The sequence below is a fragment of the Chelonoidis abingdonii genome, chromosome 6, assembly GCF_003597395.2.
Source record: "Chelonoidis abingdonii isolate Lonesome George chromosome 6, CheloAbing_2.0, whole genome shotgun sequence".
Taxonomy (NCBI): Eukaryota; Metazoa; Chordata; order Testudines; family Testudinidae; genus Chelonoidis; species Chelonoidis abingdonii.
In genome coordinates, this window is record NC_133774.1 from 16,543,199 (window position 1) to 16,557,980 (window position 14,782).

A 14,782-nucleotide genomic window follows, 5' to 3' on the forward strand; every position below is an offset into this window, starting at 1 on the left:
CTGCTGTCATGGGTGCTCCTGGCTGGCCTCGGTGAGGTCGGTCAGGGGTGCATGGACAAAAATGGGAATGACTCCCCATGTCATTCTCTTTTTTAAGTTTTGTCTAATGGAGAGTCAGTCCTGCCTAGAATATCAGGCAAGCCTACTAAAGAACCAGAGAGGCAAATGGCCGCTCCAGGTCAGAGCCACAGACATCCTGCAGAAATGATGAGCTGCATGCCATTCTAGGGGGTGCCCCTGCAACAATGCCACCCATTGCTTCCCTCCTCCCCTATCCCTCCAGGGCTATCATGGCAGTTATCCCCCCATTTGTGTGATGAAGTAATAAAGAATGCATGAATAAGAAACAACACTGACTTTATTGCCTCTGCAAGCAGATATCAAAGTGGGGAGGGAAGGGCAGCTTCCAGCTGCTATGATATTCCAGGCAGGAGTGACTCTCCATTGACAAAGCTTAAAGAAGAGAATGACCTGGGAGTCATTCCCATTTTTGCCCAGGCACCCCCGGCCGACCTCATCGAGGCCAGCCAGGAGCACTCATGGGACAACAATGATGGATACCAGTCATACTGCACCGTCTGCCGTCCGCAAGGGAAGGGAAGGGGATGCTGCTGTGCAGCAGTGCAGCACCACATCTGCCAGCAGCATTCAGTAGACATATGGTGACATTGAAAAAAGGCGAGAAAGGATTTTTTCCCCTTTGCTTTCATGGAGGGAGGGAAGGGGAGGGGCGCGACGACATATACCCTGAACCATCCACGATGTTTTTGATCCTTCAGGCTTTGGGAGCTCAGCCAAGAATTCAAATGGTTTTTGGAGAGTGCAGGAACTGTGGGATAGCTACAGTTGTCAGTCGCCCCGCCCTTCATGAGAGTCCATTTCATTCTTTGGCTTTTTGGTATGCTTGTCACAGCTCCTTAAGTGTCAGCACAGTGTTGAGTCCCGGGGGTGGCCTCTGTCCATCATAGCCTTGGAGATTTTTTTCAAATGTTTTGGCACTTCATCTATGGGAACAGAGTTCTGATAAAACAGATTCATCTCCCCATACAGAGATCAGATTCAGTATCTCCCGTATGGTCCATGCTGGAGCTCTTTTTTGATTCTGAGACTGCATGGTCATCTGTGCTTATCAGTGCTCCACGCTGGGCAAACAGTAAATGAAATTCAAAAGTTCGCGGGGCTCTTCCTATCTACCTGGCCAGTGTATCTGAGTTCAGACTGCTGTCCAGAGAGGTCCCAATGGTGCACTGTGGGACAGCTCCCAGAGGCCAATACTGTTGAATTGCGACCACACTAACCCTAATTCGAAATGGCAATACCGATTTCAGCACTACTCCCCTCATTGGGGAGGAGTACAGATATCGATATTAAGAGCCCTTTATATTGAAGTAAAGGGCTTTGTTGTGCGGAACGGTGCAGGGTTAATTCGGTTTAACCCTGCTAAATTCAAGATAAACTCGTAGTGTAGACCAGGCCATAGTCACACAAGAACAAGAAGATACAAATCTTCTCTAAAGGAAATACTATGAAAATGCCCATGCAAAGGCGAATGTATCTGGTATACTGTCAGTGAAGAGAAACACGTTTTGCCTGAAAGAGGAGAGCAGACCGCTTGTACAATAGACTCAGAGCAACAATCCACCCTGCAAAACATTTTCACTCACATATTATACAGCAAGTCCAAAAAGCACTGATGTCACCTTCCAGTGTAAAGAAATGCTCTCATTTCCTGCCAGGTTTACTTAACGCATCCTTAGAGCTAAACAAATAAAAACGTCATCACCATTACAGTAAACCTCTGTGATTCATATGAAAACAGTCGCTTAGATGTCAACATAAATGTTTACTAAACTGCACTCTCCTGCACGACATCCAGGTGCAAGTATAAGCAGAGCCTGATAAACTTAGCTCAGCCTGTATTTGCTAGGCAGAGAACTGCTAGGGCGGATAGCTCAGGATTCTGTTTTGGGGGACAGGAGAGGATGTCTCTGTAGCTGGGAGGGCACAGGGAGACTGGGTTGGATCAAAGCTGCTGATGAAAGGCTGACTTTGCAGCTGGGTTCAATGCTACCAATGTGATAGGTGCCTTAGCTATATGAGAGAGATTGATGCAGAGTTGGGGAGAGTGGGTGTTTGGAGTTAAAAACCACATCAGACTGGAACTAGGGAAGGAGACACGCATGTGGATTCACAATTGCTGCTGATCAAGTTACCTCAAATGCATTATATGGATGGACCAATGTGCACCTGAAGATCTTTTGAAGTGCAAGAGCAGAGTCAAACTAGGAGGCTTGTAGTGACAAGAAGCTCCCCCTCCCCCTTTCATCTTAACCATGTTTGCATTTGCCACTCAGCTCTCACATAGATAAATCAGTGGCACAGCAGATGGCATATGCCAGTGAGGCGGCATTCCCTAGGAACATCTGCCATCACTCTGACCGCAGGAAGCTACAACTACTCCAGAGAGTAGAGAGTAAGCTGCAGAGTGCCTTCGAACTGCCACACAATATCAGTCTTTAATGGACAGAATTGAGAGGCTTTGGTTTATTACCGATGTCAGATGGATTTACTTAGGCTGTTTGACCCATTCAAAAGGTATTAGCACCGAACGCATGAAAATAATCTCTCATTCTAAAATTCTTTACCTTCAGATTGTTGTAGGCTAGATCTGTATCACGGTCTGAATCCATTTCATTCTTCGTTTCAATTACCTGGATGGATTAAAAGACAAACAGATATTTGACAGCTGGATAGAGAAGCTGGTAAATAGGTCGGTTTTCCAACTCAGGCAATCTGACTTTGACTGCAGTTCTGGGTCACCTCCAGTATTTGTTGCTGGCTGGTGTTAAAGTGCCACCAAAGAAAGCAACTACCCTAAATTGTGTATGGTAAACAGACATTAGGTGAAGCGCAAAGACCAAGCAGAAATATAATAGGGAAAAAGAAAAGAAGTGTAACCCTCCTTCCTTTCCCCCATGCCAAGACTGTATTCAGACTAAGAACTTATGTTGCTCAGGGGCATGAACAATCCACACCTCTGAGTGACGTAAGTTATACTGACCTAAGCACTGGTGTAGACAGCGCTGCGTCAGCAGGAGAGCCTCTTTTGGGAGGCGAAGTAGTTAAGCCAATGGGCGATCTTTTCACCAGAAGCACGACAGCAGCACAGCTGCATTGATGCAGCACTTCTAGTGTAGATGCAGCCCCTGTGGCTGAGGGCTGGGATCTAATTTATGTCTGAAGATTCGTCACTTTTTTGGGTGCTATATAAATAATATCAAAATATGTTTTAAAAAAAGGAAATGATGGAATTTAGATTAGATACTGGCATCTTCCCCAACTTCTTTTGGCGTTTTCCCAGAAAACGTACTACTAGCAAATGAGAACATGCTGAAATCCATTGCATTATGCAAGTCTTGCCGTAGGTAAAGTACAGTTCTTGTAGCTCAGAGACTCGTGAAACCAAAAGCACATCTTACAGCAAAAATTATGGTTTCGGCTCATTTCCCCACATGGCTCTGCCAGATGGCCCAACGCATCAGGGTTAAGAACATAACAAGTGGCTTGAAGCACACAAACGTAATGTTGAAACTTACATTACATTAGAAAATACCATGTAGATAGGGCCTAATATTATTTCCTTAAATTCATCTCAAGGTCAATTGAAGGTGGCAGAACAGAATAGTTCTCAACTCCGTCGTGCTCAGACTATCAGCTTCCACTCTCCTGCCTCTCCACTGAGGGAAGAGGTGGTTCTGAAACGCAATTCCTTACAGGCACACTCATCCAGCGTTCTATGATTAACAAGTAACTAGGGGTGTGTCTACATTGCAGAGTCACTCATACAGAGGAGTAGGCCCAATAATGCTTAACTCTGTGAAATGCACAAGGAGTACTGGCCCTGGAGGTCCAAGTGCAACAAGCAGATGTTGAGTGAAGCTGCTACCAACCACAATACACTCGGACACTATAACTTTCTGTCAAAGCCAGCAGAGCCTAATAAAGATAGAGGAGCTAAGGTTTATCAGGCAGTTTGGCTTCTTTAGGTTCTTTGAGGGATCTCAACTGCAGAAAATGTCAACTGCTAAAAGGACAGGATTTAAAACTGCTGTGAGGTTCCCTAAAACCACTACCTAGCTAACTCTTACTCAGTCCTGACCCAAGTGCAAGCAGGTCAGTAGTGCCAGACATTCTTGATTTTTTTCTTTTCTCCTCCCTCCCTATTTCTGTTCCTATGCAAGGTCAAACTGCTCTTTCACCAACAGAAGCAACTACCACCAAAAACTGTGATCAACTCCCAGAAATGAAACCATCAGTTAATTCCTTGCACCAAAACTCATCACTGAATCACTAAATGTTTTTGTGCACTGACCCTGTTTGATGGAGAAATCCCCATATCCAGGTGGGATCACTACGGTTTGCAATTCTTGGACATTTTATTCTACGAATGGCTTCATCTGGGTCAAAACATGGGCTGAGAGGAAGATACAAGAGAAGCCCATTTTCCTATGCCTGTCACCCTATGCATACATTATAGATATCTGAGAGTTGACACAAGGTTCTGGAGACTGGGACATAAGAGGTAACAACACTGATATCCAGAAATGTCATTCTTCTGGTTGTCTTCCAGAGAGGATGAGGGAATATATTTCAACACCAAACATTTCCATCAAGGAGCAGGTACAGCGGGGGCTGAGTTTGCTACCTCTGTAGTGCTACCATGGAATTAAAATTTAAATGCAAAAAGAAGCACCGATGAACTGGAAGCACTGACGGAAATGCTATTTTTGACTTTCCCTCTTCTTCTGTTGGGCAGTGAGGAACAGTGACAGCTTGACTCAAATCACATCAAGTCCAAAGTGAAAACTGATCCAGAATTAGTCATGCCCCAGACCAGGAGTGGGCCTGCTGAGGGCTGAACCTTGAAAAGGACCCTAATCTTGGAAATATAGTTAGAAATGGACAAAACTATGAATGCTTCAGAACCTTGACCAGTTGGAATAAATCTGACTAAAAATGTAAGGGGAGGTTTTGGGGGGTAAAACATTCAGGGTTTGGTTCATTTGTAGTTAACTCCTTCAGAGAAACAGGTCAGCTTCAGGAAGATTTAAAATATGAGGGGAGCAAATTATGGCATATTGGCAGGAACCTTGTTTTTTAAATCTCTATCAAGGAATGGAGATTATTTGTTAAAAGCAGTTGTGCATCTCTTACGTTGCATTCCTGCAGTCACCAGATGGAATAATTTTATTGACATTCAATGGGAGTATCTGGCTACAGTGAATTAGAGATGATTGATATCACTTTAGTAGACTTTGCCACTGCTTTTATAAATGGACACATGGATCTCCTGCTTAAGAGAAATAACTGGAATAGATACCTGAAAAACATGCATTAAAACAGATTAAAAAAATAACTTTTTTTGTGAAACCAAGAACTGTAATAACTAGACATTTCATATTCAACTGCTGTTGCCAAACACTGTGTACTGTACTATGCAGCTGTATAATGTATTGTTATATATCTCTTCTCATAGAAAGAACCACTATAATTCAAACAAAAATACCACTTATTATAATGGGTTCTGAAATATCTAATTCACAGAGGTTACTGCTCCCGAAGAAAGGGAAAATACACAGGCTGCCATGAAAGGTTGACCTATATTAGCAATTATTACAGCTATTCTCTATTAGAAGGACAAATTGCTGTCTCAGATACCACTCTGGGGGTTAGTACTTGTGGGTAAACATTGACCTTCTAGATGACTGTACTAATAAGGCCCAAAACATAGGAAGGTGTTTTTTTTTGTAAAGCAACTCAGACATTCTGCACAGTGATGTTGGAGGAATAAACTCTGCTAGTCACTATACCTCTATTGCTGTTTTGCAGTTTATTATCTGAGGACTGCCTACCCTTAAAAATTAGATCAACCTAGCTAAGTTGCTCAGGGGTGTAAAAATGTCTAGCCCCAAGCTCTGTAGTTAGGTTGACCTAGCCCCTGGTGTAGATGCGGTTAGCTTGACAGAAGAATTCTTCTAGCTGCCACGTCTCTTGGAGAGATGTTTTAACTACATCAATGGAAAATCCTCTTCTGCCACTGTAGGAAGCGTCCATACTGTATCACTGCAGCCGCACAGCTGCAGCTGTGTCACTATAGCGGCTGCAGTGCAGACATGCCGTTAGAGCTGGCAAGGGCTGCAATACTATATAACTATTACTGGACTCAGTATGAAGCTATAAAATACCCAGTTTGGGGCACAGAGCAACCTTGTGTCTGTAGAATGCCTACCACACTTGAGAGTACTATGGTAAACATTTCCCCATTTTCATTCCTTAAGCTGGGCTCCTAAATCCACAGACAGGCACATAAATAAATAATCTGATTTTCAAAGGTGCTGAGTATTGAAACCAACAAAAATGAAGGGCACTTTGAAAATCAAGTCACTTACTTATGCGACTTCATATACATTTAGATGCATGGCTTCAGGTATCCATATCTGAAAACACTGACCCATGTTAGTAACAAGAACAGAGTGTTTTGGTCTCATGTTTGTAAGACTCATACATGTATGAACAGACAGTGTCTTGATTTGTCCTCTATTATTCAGACCGCCTTTTCACTTGTTGGTCTCAGATATTAAAACTGAGTTCACAGCTAAAATTTCCCATAGGGATAGTAAACAGGATCAATGATATATTGGATTCATTACACTACAGGCCAACAGCCATTGCAGGGTCAATTGTCTCTGGGGTGGGATAAATCATTCCAACATTGATTTTACATTTCATTGATTTCAAAGCCATGGCTCATGTGGAGGAGGGTGGCAATAAACTAAAATGACATTGCTACTCATGGATGAATAGAGTGATGTATATATTTAGAGAGAATGAATTACTTTGCTGGGTAGACTTTATATTCTGTAAGGAAATGAATGTATCTGATAGCACAGGCACCCACCTGTTCTAGGAGATCAAATGACTCAGGCAGGCTAAGCTAGCAGAGCTGTGTGAGGCTCTTCTCTCTGGATATTTGTCCCTTTGAACCTCTAAATTAGTCTCTGATTAGGTTAAACTGTGAGGAAAGAACTTTCCTCTTTATGCTCAGGGTGCCATCGAGGCAGGATATGAGCTCTTTTGTAGTTAGAGTGCGGAGATTACATTTAAGGAAGCTCATGAGTACACAGTAAAACTTCTGTTTATCTATTCAGACACATTCCAATTCCTCCAAGACTGATCATATCTTTGAACCTCTTAGCTCTTACATAGTAACTCGGGGAAATGCAAATCCGAGATGGATGATGAGCTGCGGATGTGTGTCTGAGTAGTCTAAACATCATGTTCTAAAGAGGAAGGATAATCCATTAGTTCAGGTGTTAGCCTGAGACTTAGGAGAGCCGGGTTTATTTCCTTGCTCCACCAAAGACTTCCTGTTTGACCTTGAGCAAGTCATTTAGTCTCTCCATGCCTCTGCACTTCATCTGTAAAATGGGGATACTACTTCACTTCTTCACTGAGGTGTTGTGTGGATGAATACATTAAAGATTGTGAGGCTCTCAGATACTATGATAATACAGCCATATAAGTACCTCTGACGTCTACAAGACAGACAGGTGTTCTAAATTCTTTGAATCTTTAGAACCATTGGTTTCAATGCTGACAAAGTTAATTCATCTCTTTTACCTGCTGAGACAGATAAACAGAATACCATGCTTCACTGCGTCAGGTTGTATCTGTTGGATGAGATCTTAAACTGGGCATGGCCAATAAAAGTATTTTCATAAGAATGGGGATTGCCTATGTGCTGTTAGCTAAAAATTTCACCTTGTTCACTACTGTAAACAGTATTGTGCAACTGTAAACTACAGAGATGCTGCCCTCCATTCTAGTAGTGACTGCCTGGCCTCCATCCTCTACCTCAGAAGAGGCTGCATTTCACTGCTTCTGTGTGCATCTACAATCTGTATATCCCTTTCAGGTCCTTTACGATAAAAGCTGCTATATAACATCCAATACTGCGATTGGGAATTATACATGTTAGGGTTTGGTCATCCAGTACAGTTTCCTGTAAAAGGATTATTCATATATATCTTCCCATCTATGCAGCCATTCTCAGCTCAAATGCTTCTAATGAGTTTGTCATAAACCATCTCATCAGGCAAAACCATTATGCTGGCTGATTGTCTTTAACTGCCAGAAAGGTTTTCTCCTCATTTCCAAGATCAATTTGACCTTTCTTAACTGAAGGCCATTGCACCCAAATCTTAAATCACACACTGCATGCCCTAAGGCACTCAAGAAAAGCCAATTAGGATATGGAATTTAATATTAAAATCAATAAAAGGGCATCTTTTACCTGGGATTTCTTTTTCTCCAGCTGGGTTTGCAGTTTCTTTCTCTCCTGTTCAAGCTCCCTCACTCGCTTTTGTAGCTTCAGGAAGAGAGTCATATCCATGGCTGCTTTATCCAAACCAACATCCTACATGGGGGAAGAGAGAGAGAGAGAGAGAGAGAGAGAGAGAATAATTTTATCAGCCCAAAAACATTAGTGAATAGAGTTGGGGGAATAACAGACTTTTTGGCTCACCGGCAACTTCAAAAAATTTTTAAAAAATTGTTTTGAGTTTGACCAAAACCAAAACTTTCAAAAGAAGAAGCTAAAACAAAAACTTAGTTTGGAGCCAAACAAAAATCTTAAATGAAAACATTTTGTTTCAATTCTGAGCTTTTAAAAATATTTATTTTTTAAACAAGAAAACGTCTAAATGGAAATTTATTTTAAACCGAAAAAATAACTGTTTAATTTTTTTTCCCCCAAAGACTTGGATACCCACTGCCCCCAAAACAATTTGGCAGAACTGACATGTATTTGCAAAACACTTTGTTGTCACTGAATCTGTATTTCTCTCTGAAAAAAAGTTTTGGTTAAAAAATTTCTCCCAGTTGAAGTGGTGAATGCTCCACTCAGTAACAGTATGTGGGCTACGCATGGTCTGTACATTCACATCACCTTCCAATACTTAACACAATAGTTTAAAGATGTTTCCACATTTTGGAAGACCAATATTAATATTAAAGGCACACATTATATTAAGTTTCCAATCATAAATAGGTTATAAAGGGTTAATGAATGGTTAATGGACATTTTAATAAATTAATCAATTGTTATATAGTTCATAGAGTCAATATGTTGCTTATAGCCATGGCTTATAACCATCTATAAAACTCTTTACTGATTGGCTTAAAATCATCTATGAGACATACTAATGTATGTAACGGGCTTAAAACACACATTAATCTTTTATTAACATGTCATACGTTACTTGCAGATGGAGCTTTAATACTGAGGTGTGACCAACACTGAGGTTTTGGTATTGTCTAGAGGCCCCAATCCATCGTACTTACATAGTGGAGGCTTTCATCAGTGGTTCTCAGAAGGCTTGATAGATATTAAAAAGCCTCACGGCAGACAAGTGAGGTAGGTAAGGGATTATACCAGGGGTCGGCAACTTCTGGCATGCCGCTCGCCAGGGTAAGCACTCTGGTGGGCTGGGCCAGTTTGTTTATTTGTCGCGTTGGCAGGTTTGGCTGACCGCAGCTCCCATCGGCCGCGGTTCGCCGTCCCAGGCCAATGGGGGTGACGGGAAGTTGTGGCCAGCACATCCCTCACCCATGCCACTTCCCACCGCCCCCACTGGCCTGGGACGGCGAACCGCGGCCAGTGGGAGCCGCGGTCCACCGAACCTGCTAGCACAGCAGGTAAACAAACTGGCCCAGCCCGCCATCGTGCTTACCCTGGCAAGCCACGTGCCAGAGGTTGCCGACTCTTGATTATACAGATGGGGAAGCTACAGCATGAAGTGATGACATGACTTGCTCAAAGTCACAGACTAGAAAATGGAACCGAAAGCATCCCAGGCCTTTATTTTAGCAAAGACTGTATTTTATACTCCAACTTAAATATGAAGTATACTGTTTATATAAACTGATCTATGACACTGTTAGCAGGATGTAAGCAAAATATACTTCCCCTCTTCCAATAATTCTTCACTTCCTCGATCAAGTCAGATATTTAACTAGGACATTTCCTTCTACGCTGAGATATTTGAAATTGTTCTTATAGAAAGGATGTGTTGGCTGGCAAGGATTTGTAAAAAAAACAAAGAGAGAAAACTGTTCTTTAGGAGGTTTATAATGTAATTTGGTATCCTTTGGAATGAAAGATGCTATAGAAATATAACCTTACAATCAGTATTGATAGTCAGTCATAATAATGTTTAATGTTTTGTGTGTGTTTCCATATTTACTAGGATGCACTCTACACATCAATTCATTAGGTTTAAACAGTGTTTAAGGGCCTGATCCCACACTGAGTTCTTAGTAATGCTCTATGCAGGATCGCGGCCTTAAGATTTCGCTTTCATACGATTAACAAGAATCAGTCATAGATTGAAAAAAAGGAGCTATTCTCACTAGTCACATTTCATACTCAAAGCTGTACTCTTCTCTACGGGCTCCATTTAGAGTGAGCCATATATCAATTATTCCCTCCTGACTAGCCAGAATCATACAGAGCCCCTTAGCCTGTCTGACTTACAGTACCTCCACTTGTTGTATTGCATCCTCTGTGTCTCCTATCTCAGATGTTGAGACTGATGGACAATTGGAATCAGACTCTAGACTGCTCTGGTTAGATGGGTTCCTTCTGTGTCCTGGGGTCTGCTGTCCAAAAAAAAAAAGAGATAATAGAGTGATTTACTAGAAAAGACACTGTACTAAGGATTATGTAAACTAAGTTTTTGGGACAGGGACCTTATCTAGTAAGTGTTTTATACATAATCATGTACACTTATAGCACTTTCTACTTAAAATAATGGGTCCACATTATTCATCGAGTCAAAGCACCATGTTCAGGACTTTACAAAACACAGAAGGAGAGACAGCTCCTTATCCAAAGCTCTTACAGTTTAAGTAGCTGGACAAGACAATGCAGACACATAATATATCTGCTGGTCAAAAGAAGGATTCCTCATAAAGTGGTTTAGTTTAAATTTTTTTTTTTTTGATATCAAGAGACTGTCATAAGAGGGTCTACCATTTGCTTGCTTTTGGGCTTTGTTTTCTAGTTCTTGTGCACTGGTGCACATTACGACAGGGGGACATTTAATCAAAATGTAGTTTAAAACAACAAAACACAAACACACCCAACTACATTCACATATATATAAAGAAACAAACACAACCACAATGACATCAGACATCAATTTTCTCATGTATTCCTGGAAGCTACTTTAACACATCCAAGCCTGGCTACCCGGGATTTGTGAAGTTTGAACACACACATCTGGATTTGGAGCCTAATATTTATCACAATAGCCTTATGGTTTTTTTTTTTTAAATGTTCAGCCTTTGAACTGGATGACGGCATCCCTTAATAACTAATTATCAATGAGGCTACTGCTAAAATTCTAGGAAGGCTGAATCTAAAAATTAGACTTTTATATTTATGACACCACAATGATTTTCTTAGAATTGAATAACACACAGTATATCTGTGATACTGAAACAGAGAAAAGATAAGATTTTTGCCGTGCTGTTCATAAGGAATCTGTAAATACGTGACCAAGTGGCTACAGAAAACTATGCATTTCCAGAAGAAGGTGCTCTTGGTCTAATATCAATGCATAACTTTCCTCTCAGAAATATCAACACATATGAGTTCTATAATAGCATTGTTGTCATCAAATGAACTCAGCTGCATTATCCAGTTACCAATAATACACACAGGACATCAGATGGTAGTGGTAATGTGAAAAGCCTGTTCCATTACCTTTATAATAGTCATCTCATCCCTCAAATTGTCATATCTCTGCTCCAGCCTTGAATACTCCTTTACCAGGTTCTGATAACGAGATCGCTCCTCTTCCAGCTCCTTCTTTGTCATGAGATTTTCCTTGACAGTGTTTTGGGCAAATTCATCTTTAAAAGACACATATTGAACTGTGATGTTCAATTCTGAATTGATTTCTTATAGGCAACTGCGATATGATTTATACTTCAACAAAATGCTCTGTGCTAAGAGGCTTTTTTGTAATCTTGCACTCTTATTTAGTGAATACACTAACAAATCTCTGGCCAGCTACGAATGTCATGGTTGTCACCACACTGCACAGAAAAGCTATTTGGAACTTCATGGATGCAGGTAGAATACTTCAATATTTCTGCTCCAAAACCAGAGGTCTCTACCAGTTGAGAAAAGGATAATCTCGTTTAGCTATTAGAAATACGTCTCTGATGCACAGAGTCTGATTCTATCCAATAGAGGGCAGTGGTGCATACATATTAGCCATTTTACTCTATGGAAATACCTTATTTACCTATGCTGGATGTCAAGTGTGAAATCTATGCAATCATACAATTGTATACTGTTGGTGACTGCAAAGAGGTAACCAGATTAGAAGTGATGGGGGAAGAGAGAAAGAATCCCTAATACAGAGTTCTGGTAGTGCAGGATAACTCTGTACAATGCAGTCTTTGCTATGTGTACTTCCCATAAACGTTAATCCTTTCCTACGGCACAGAATACCAGGGGCATTTTAAAATAGTTTATTTTTGCATGTGAATTTATTAATTTACAAGAACTCTTTTCTGAAACAAAATTTGTTTCCCCCTGTTATTTGAAGAAGAAAAAAAAAATTAAAACTGGCAAGTCAAATTACCATTTATTTTTTATTTAGCCAAACATTAAATTAACATTTAAATAAAAAAAAAACAACTACTAAACTAACTTTTCTCAAGCTTTTAAATAGTGGAAACATTCACTCACAGATAGGGAACATTTGTGGCAAGTTTCACTTTGCAAGGGATTATGGGCCTACTCCCGAAATCAATGGGAGAAATCTCATTGACTTGAATGGTGTAGGATACAGCCTCCTAACAACAATGCTACATTGGAAAGGAGATGGACTGGGTGACCTAATAGAATCTTCCATTTCTACAATAATCCTCAGAAAATAAGGGTGGGATTTGTAAAAGTGCTCAGAGTCAGCCTAGCTCTTTTCTCATTCAAGAAATGTGTTCTCATTTACTGCAATGGGAGCTGAGCTGAGACTTTCAGCAATTCTTTTTTTAAAAATTTTGAAATTTCATCCAAATGTCAAAATTTGAAAAATTCCAACCAGCTCTAATGTTTCTAATATTAATGCTATCTCAACACTAGGTATAGCTGCGCTTAAAGATACCACTATAAAGTGGGTAAATGGTCAGTGTGCTGGGTTCATATCTCAGTCTGCTCTAAAAGAGGTCAACATTTTCAAATATAGATGTGTCTAAAGTTAAATATTGACCAAATTAGTTCAGGTGCCTAAAATAAGTGGATTGATTTTCAAGAATGCTGAGCACTCAGCAATTCCTGTCTCCTTCAACAGGAGATTCTGGGGGCTCAGCACTTGAAAAAAATCAAACGTCTTGTTTAGGTGCCTACATATGAACCTCGGAGCTTAATTTTTGAAAATCTAAGTCCTGGGACAGCTGGCAGTCAGTCAGGACTGAAATGCCTGGACAGGGGTCCCTTGGGAAGCTTCCACAGAGCCTGGTACGCATTATGCCTAATGGTAGCTAGTGCCTGCCCAAAGGCACTCAGAAATTCACCTCTAATTGAAGCCAATATATTTTGCTATGTTAAGCTGAATAGAATCTGATAATAAGTGCAATACGTGCAAGGGTGGAATGTATTCCTTTCCCGTCCTGGGACTTTCCTGGTTGTTTCCCTCTGTAGTTCTCTCTCAATCTAAATCTCTGCTTTAAAATTTCACTTCATTCTGTCACATTCAAGACGCCATTCATCATTGTCTTATACATCTCTGCTTCTAGGCTCCCATCTGTCAGCTTAAATGGTCCCCCCTCCAATCACAGTCATCTTGATGAAATTCTAACATGTAATTGAATGGAAAACCCCTTTAGGTACTATATTCCGTGTTGAATCTCTCCCTGATTAAATCAGGTTCATGTCTTGTCATCCCCTGGCAGTACAGAGAGAATAGAACTGTTGAATAACAACAAACATTGTCAAAGAAATAAAGGATGCTGGAAGATTAGCACATTTCAGTTTATGAGTCATTGCTGGGGCATAGAGGAGAAATGAATTTTATGAAAAACAGCTTAATCCTTGGTTTATTGCAAGTGTTATGAAGCTATAAACCATTCTTCTTACCTTCAGACTGACACAGGATTCTGTTGTTAAGCTCCTCTTTTTCCTGTTTCAAAAGAGCATTCTCCTCTTCTAGATCTGACACGCGCTAAGGAAGAAACAAGGCAAAGTAATTCCTCTTGTAGTGTACGGCAACTACAGGTCAGGCTCTCTTCAGGGGAATAAGTTTCACACACACACAGTTTGTTTGTTTGGTTAGTTTCTTGTTTGTTTTTTTAAAACAAATAGGGTTTTTTTCTCTTGGCCATTTTGGAGCTATTCTCACTGCATCAGGAGCATGAATGGTACAAGATCAACTGCAACTGAAGGGTGTTTATTTTCAAAGTAAATTGTCCCATAGACACTAGTGTTTACTGCAAAACCTCAATGCAAAAAAGGTCAAATTGGCAAATTATATCTATTTCTTTGAATAGGAACACAATACACACCAGTCACAGGGCTCCAACAGTGGATTATGTCATCCAAATACTGAGAAGCCGATGCTCAAAATTAAGTACTGAAGATCTATACCTCTCTTAAAAATTACAACATTGACTTTGTTACAATATTCTGCAATTGATCCTTCTACTACACAGT

At 40.6% G+C, this 14,782-nt stretch overlaps 1 protein-coding gene across 2 annotated transcripts in view; it reads right to left on the bottom strand.

Moving 5' to 3' along the window:
* The window catches only part of MYO5B (myosin VB), a 380,719-nt gene that overhangs the window by 47,899 nt on the left and 318,038 nt on the right, over positions 1-14,782 (bottom strand). For both annotated transcript variants that reach the window (XM_032768192.2, XM_032768191.2), the window contains exons 23-27: positions 14,210-14,294; positions 11,828-11,976; positions 10,600-10,719; positions 8,354-8,476; positions 2,646-2,711 (exon numbers count right to left, since the gene is read on the bottom strand). In XM_032768192.2, the coding sequence (XP_032624083.1) occupies positions 2,646-2,711; positions 8,354-8,476; positions 10,600-10,719; positions 11,828-11,976; positions 14,210-14,294 (543 nt within the window). The remainder of the gene's footprint in view (positions 1-2,645; positions 2,712-8,353; positions 8,477-10,599; positions 10,720-11,827; positions 11,977-14,209; positions 14,295-14,782) is intronic.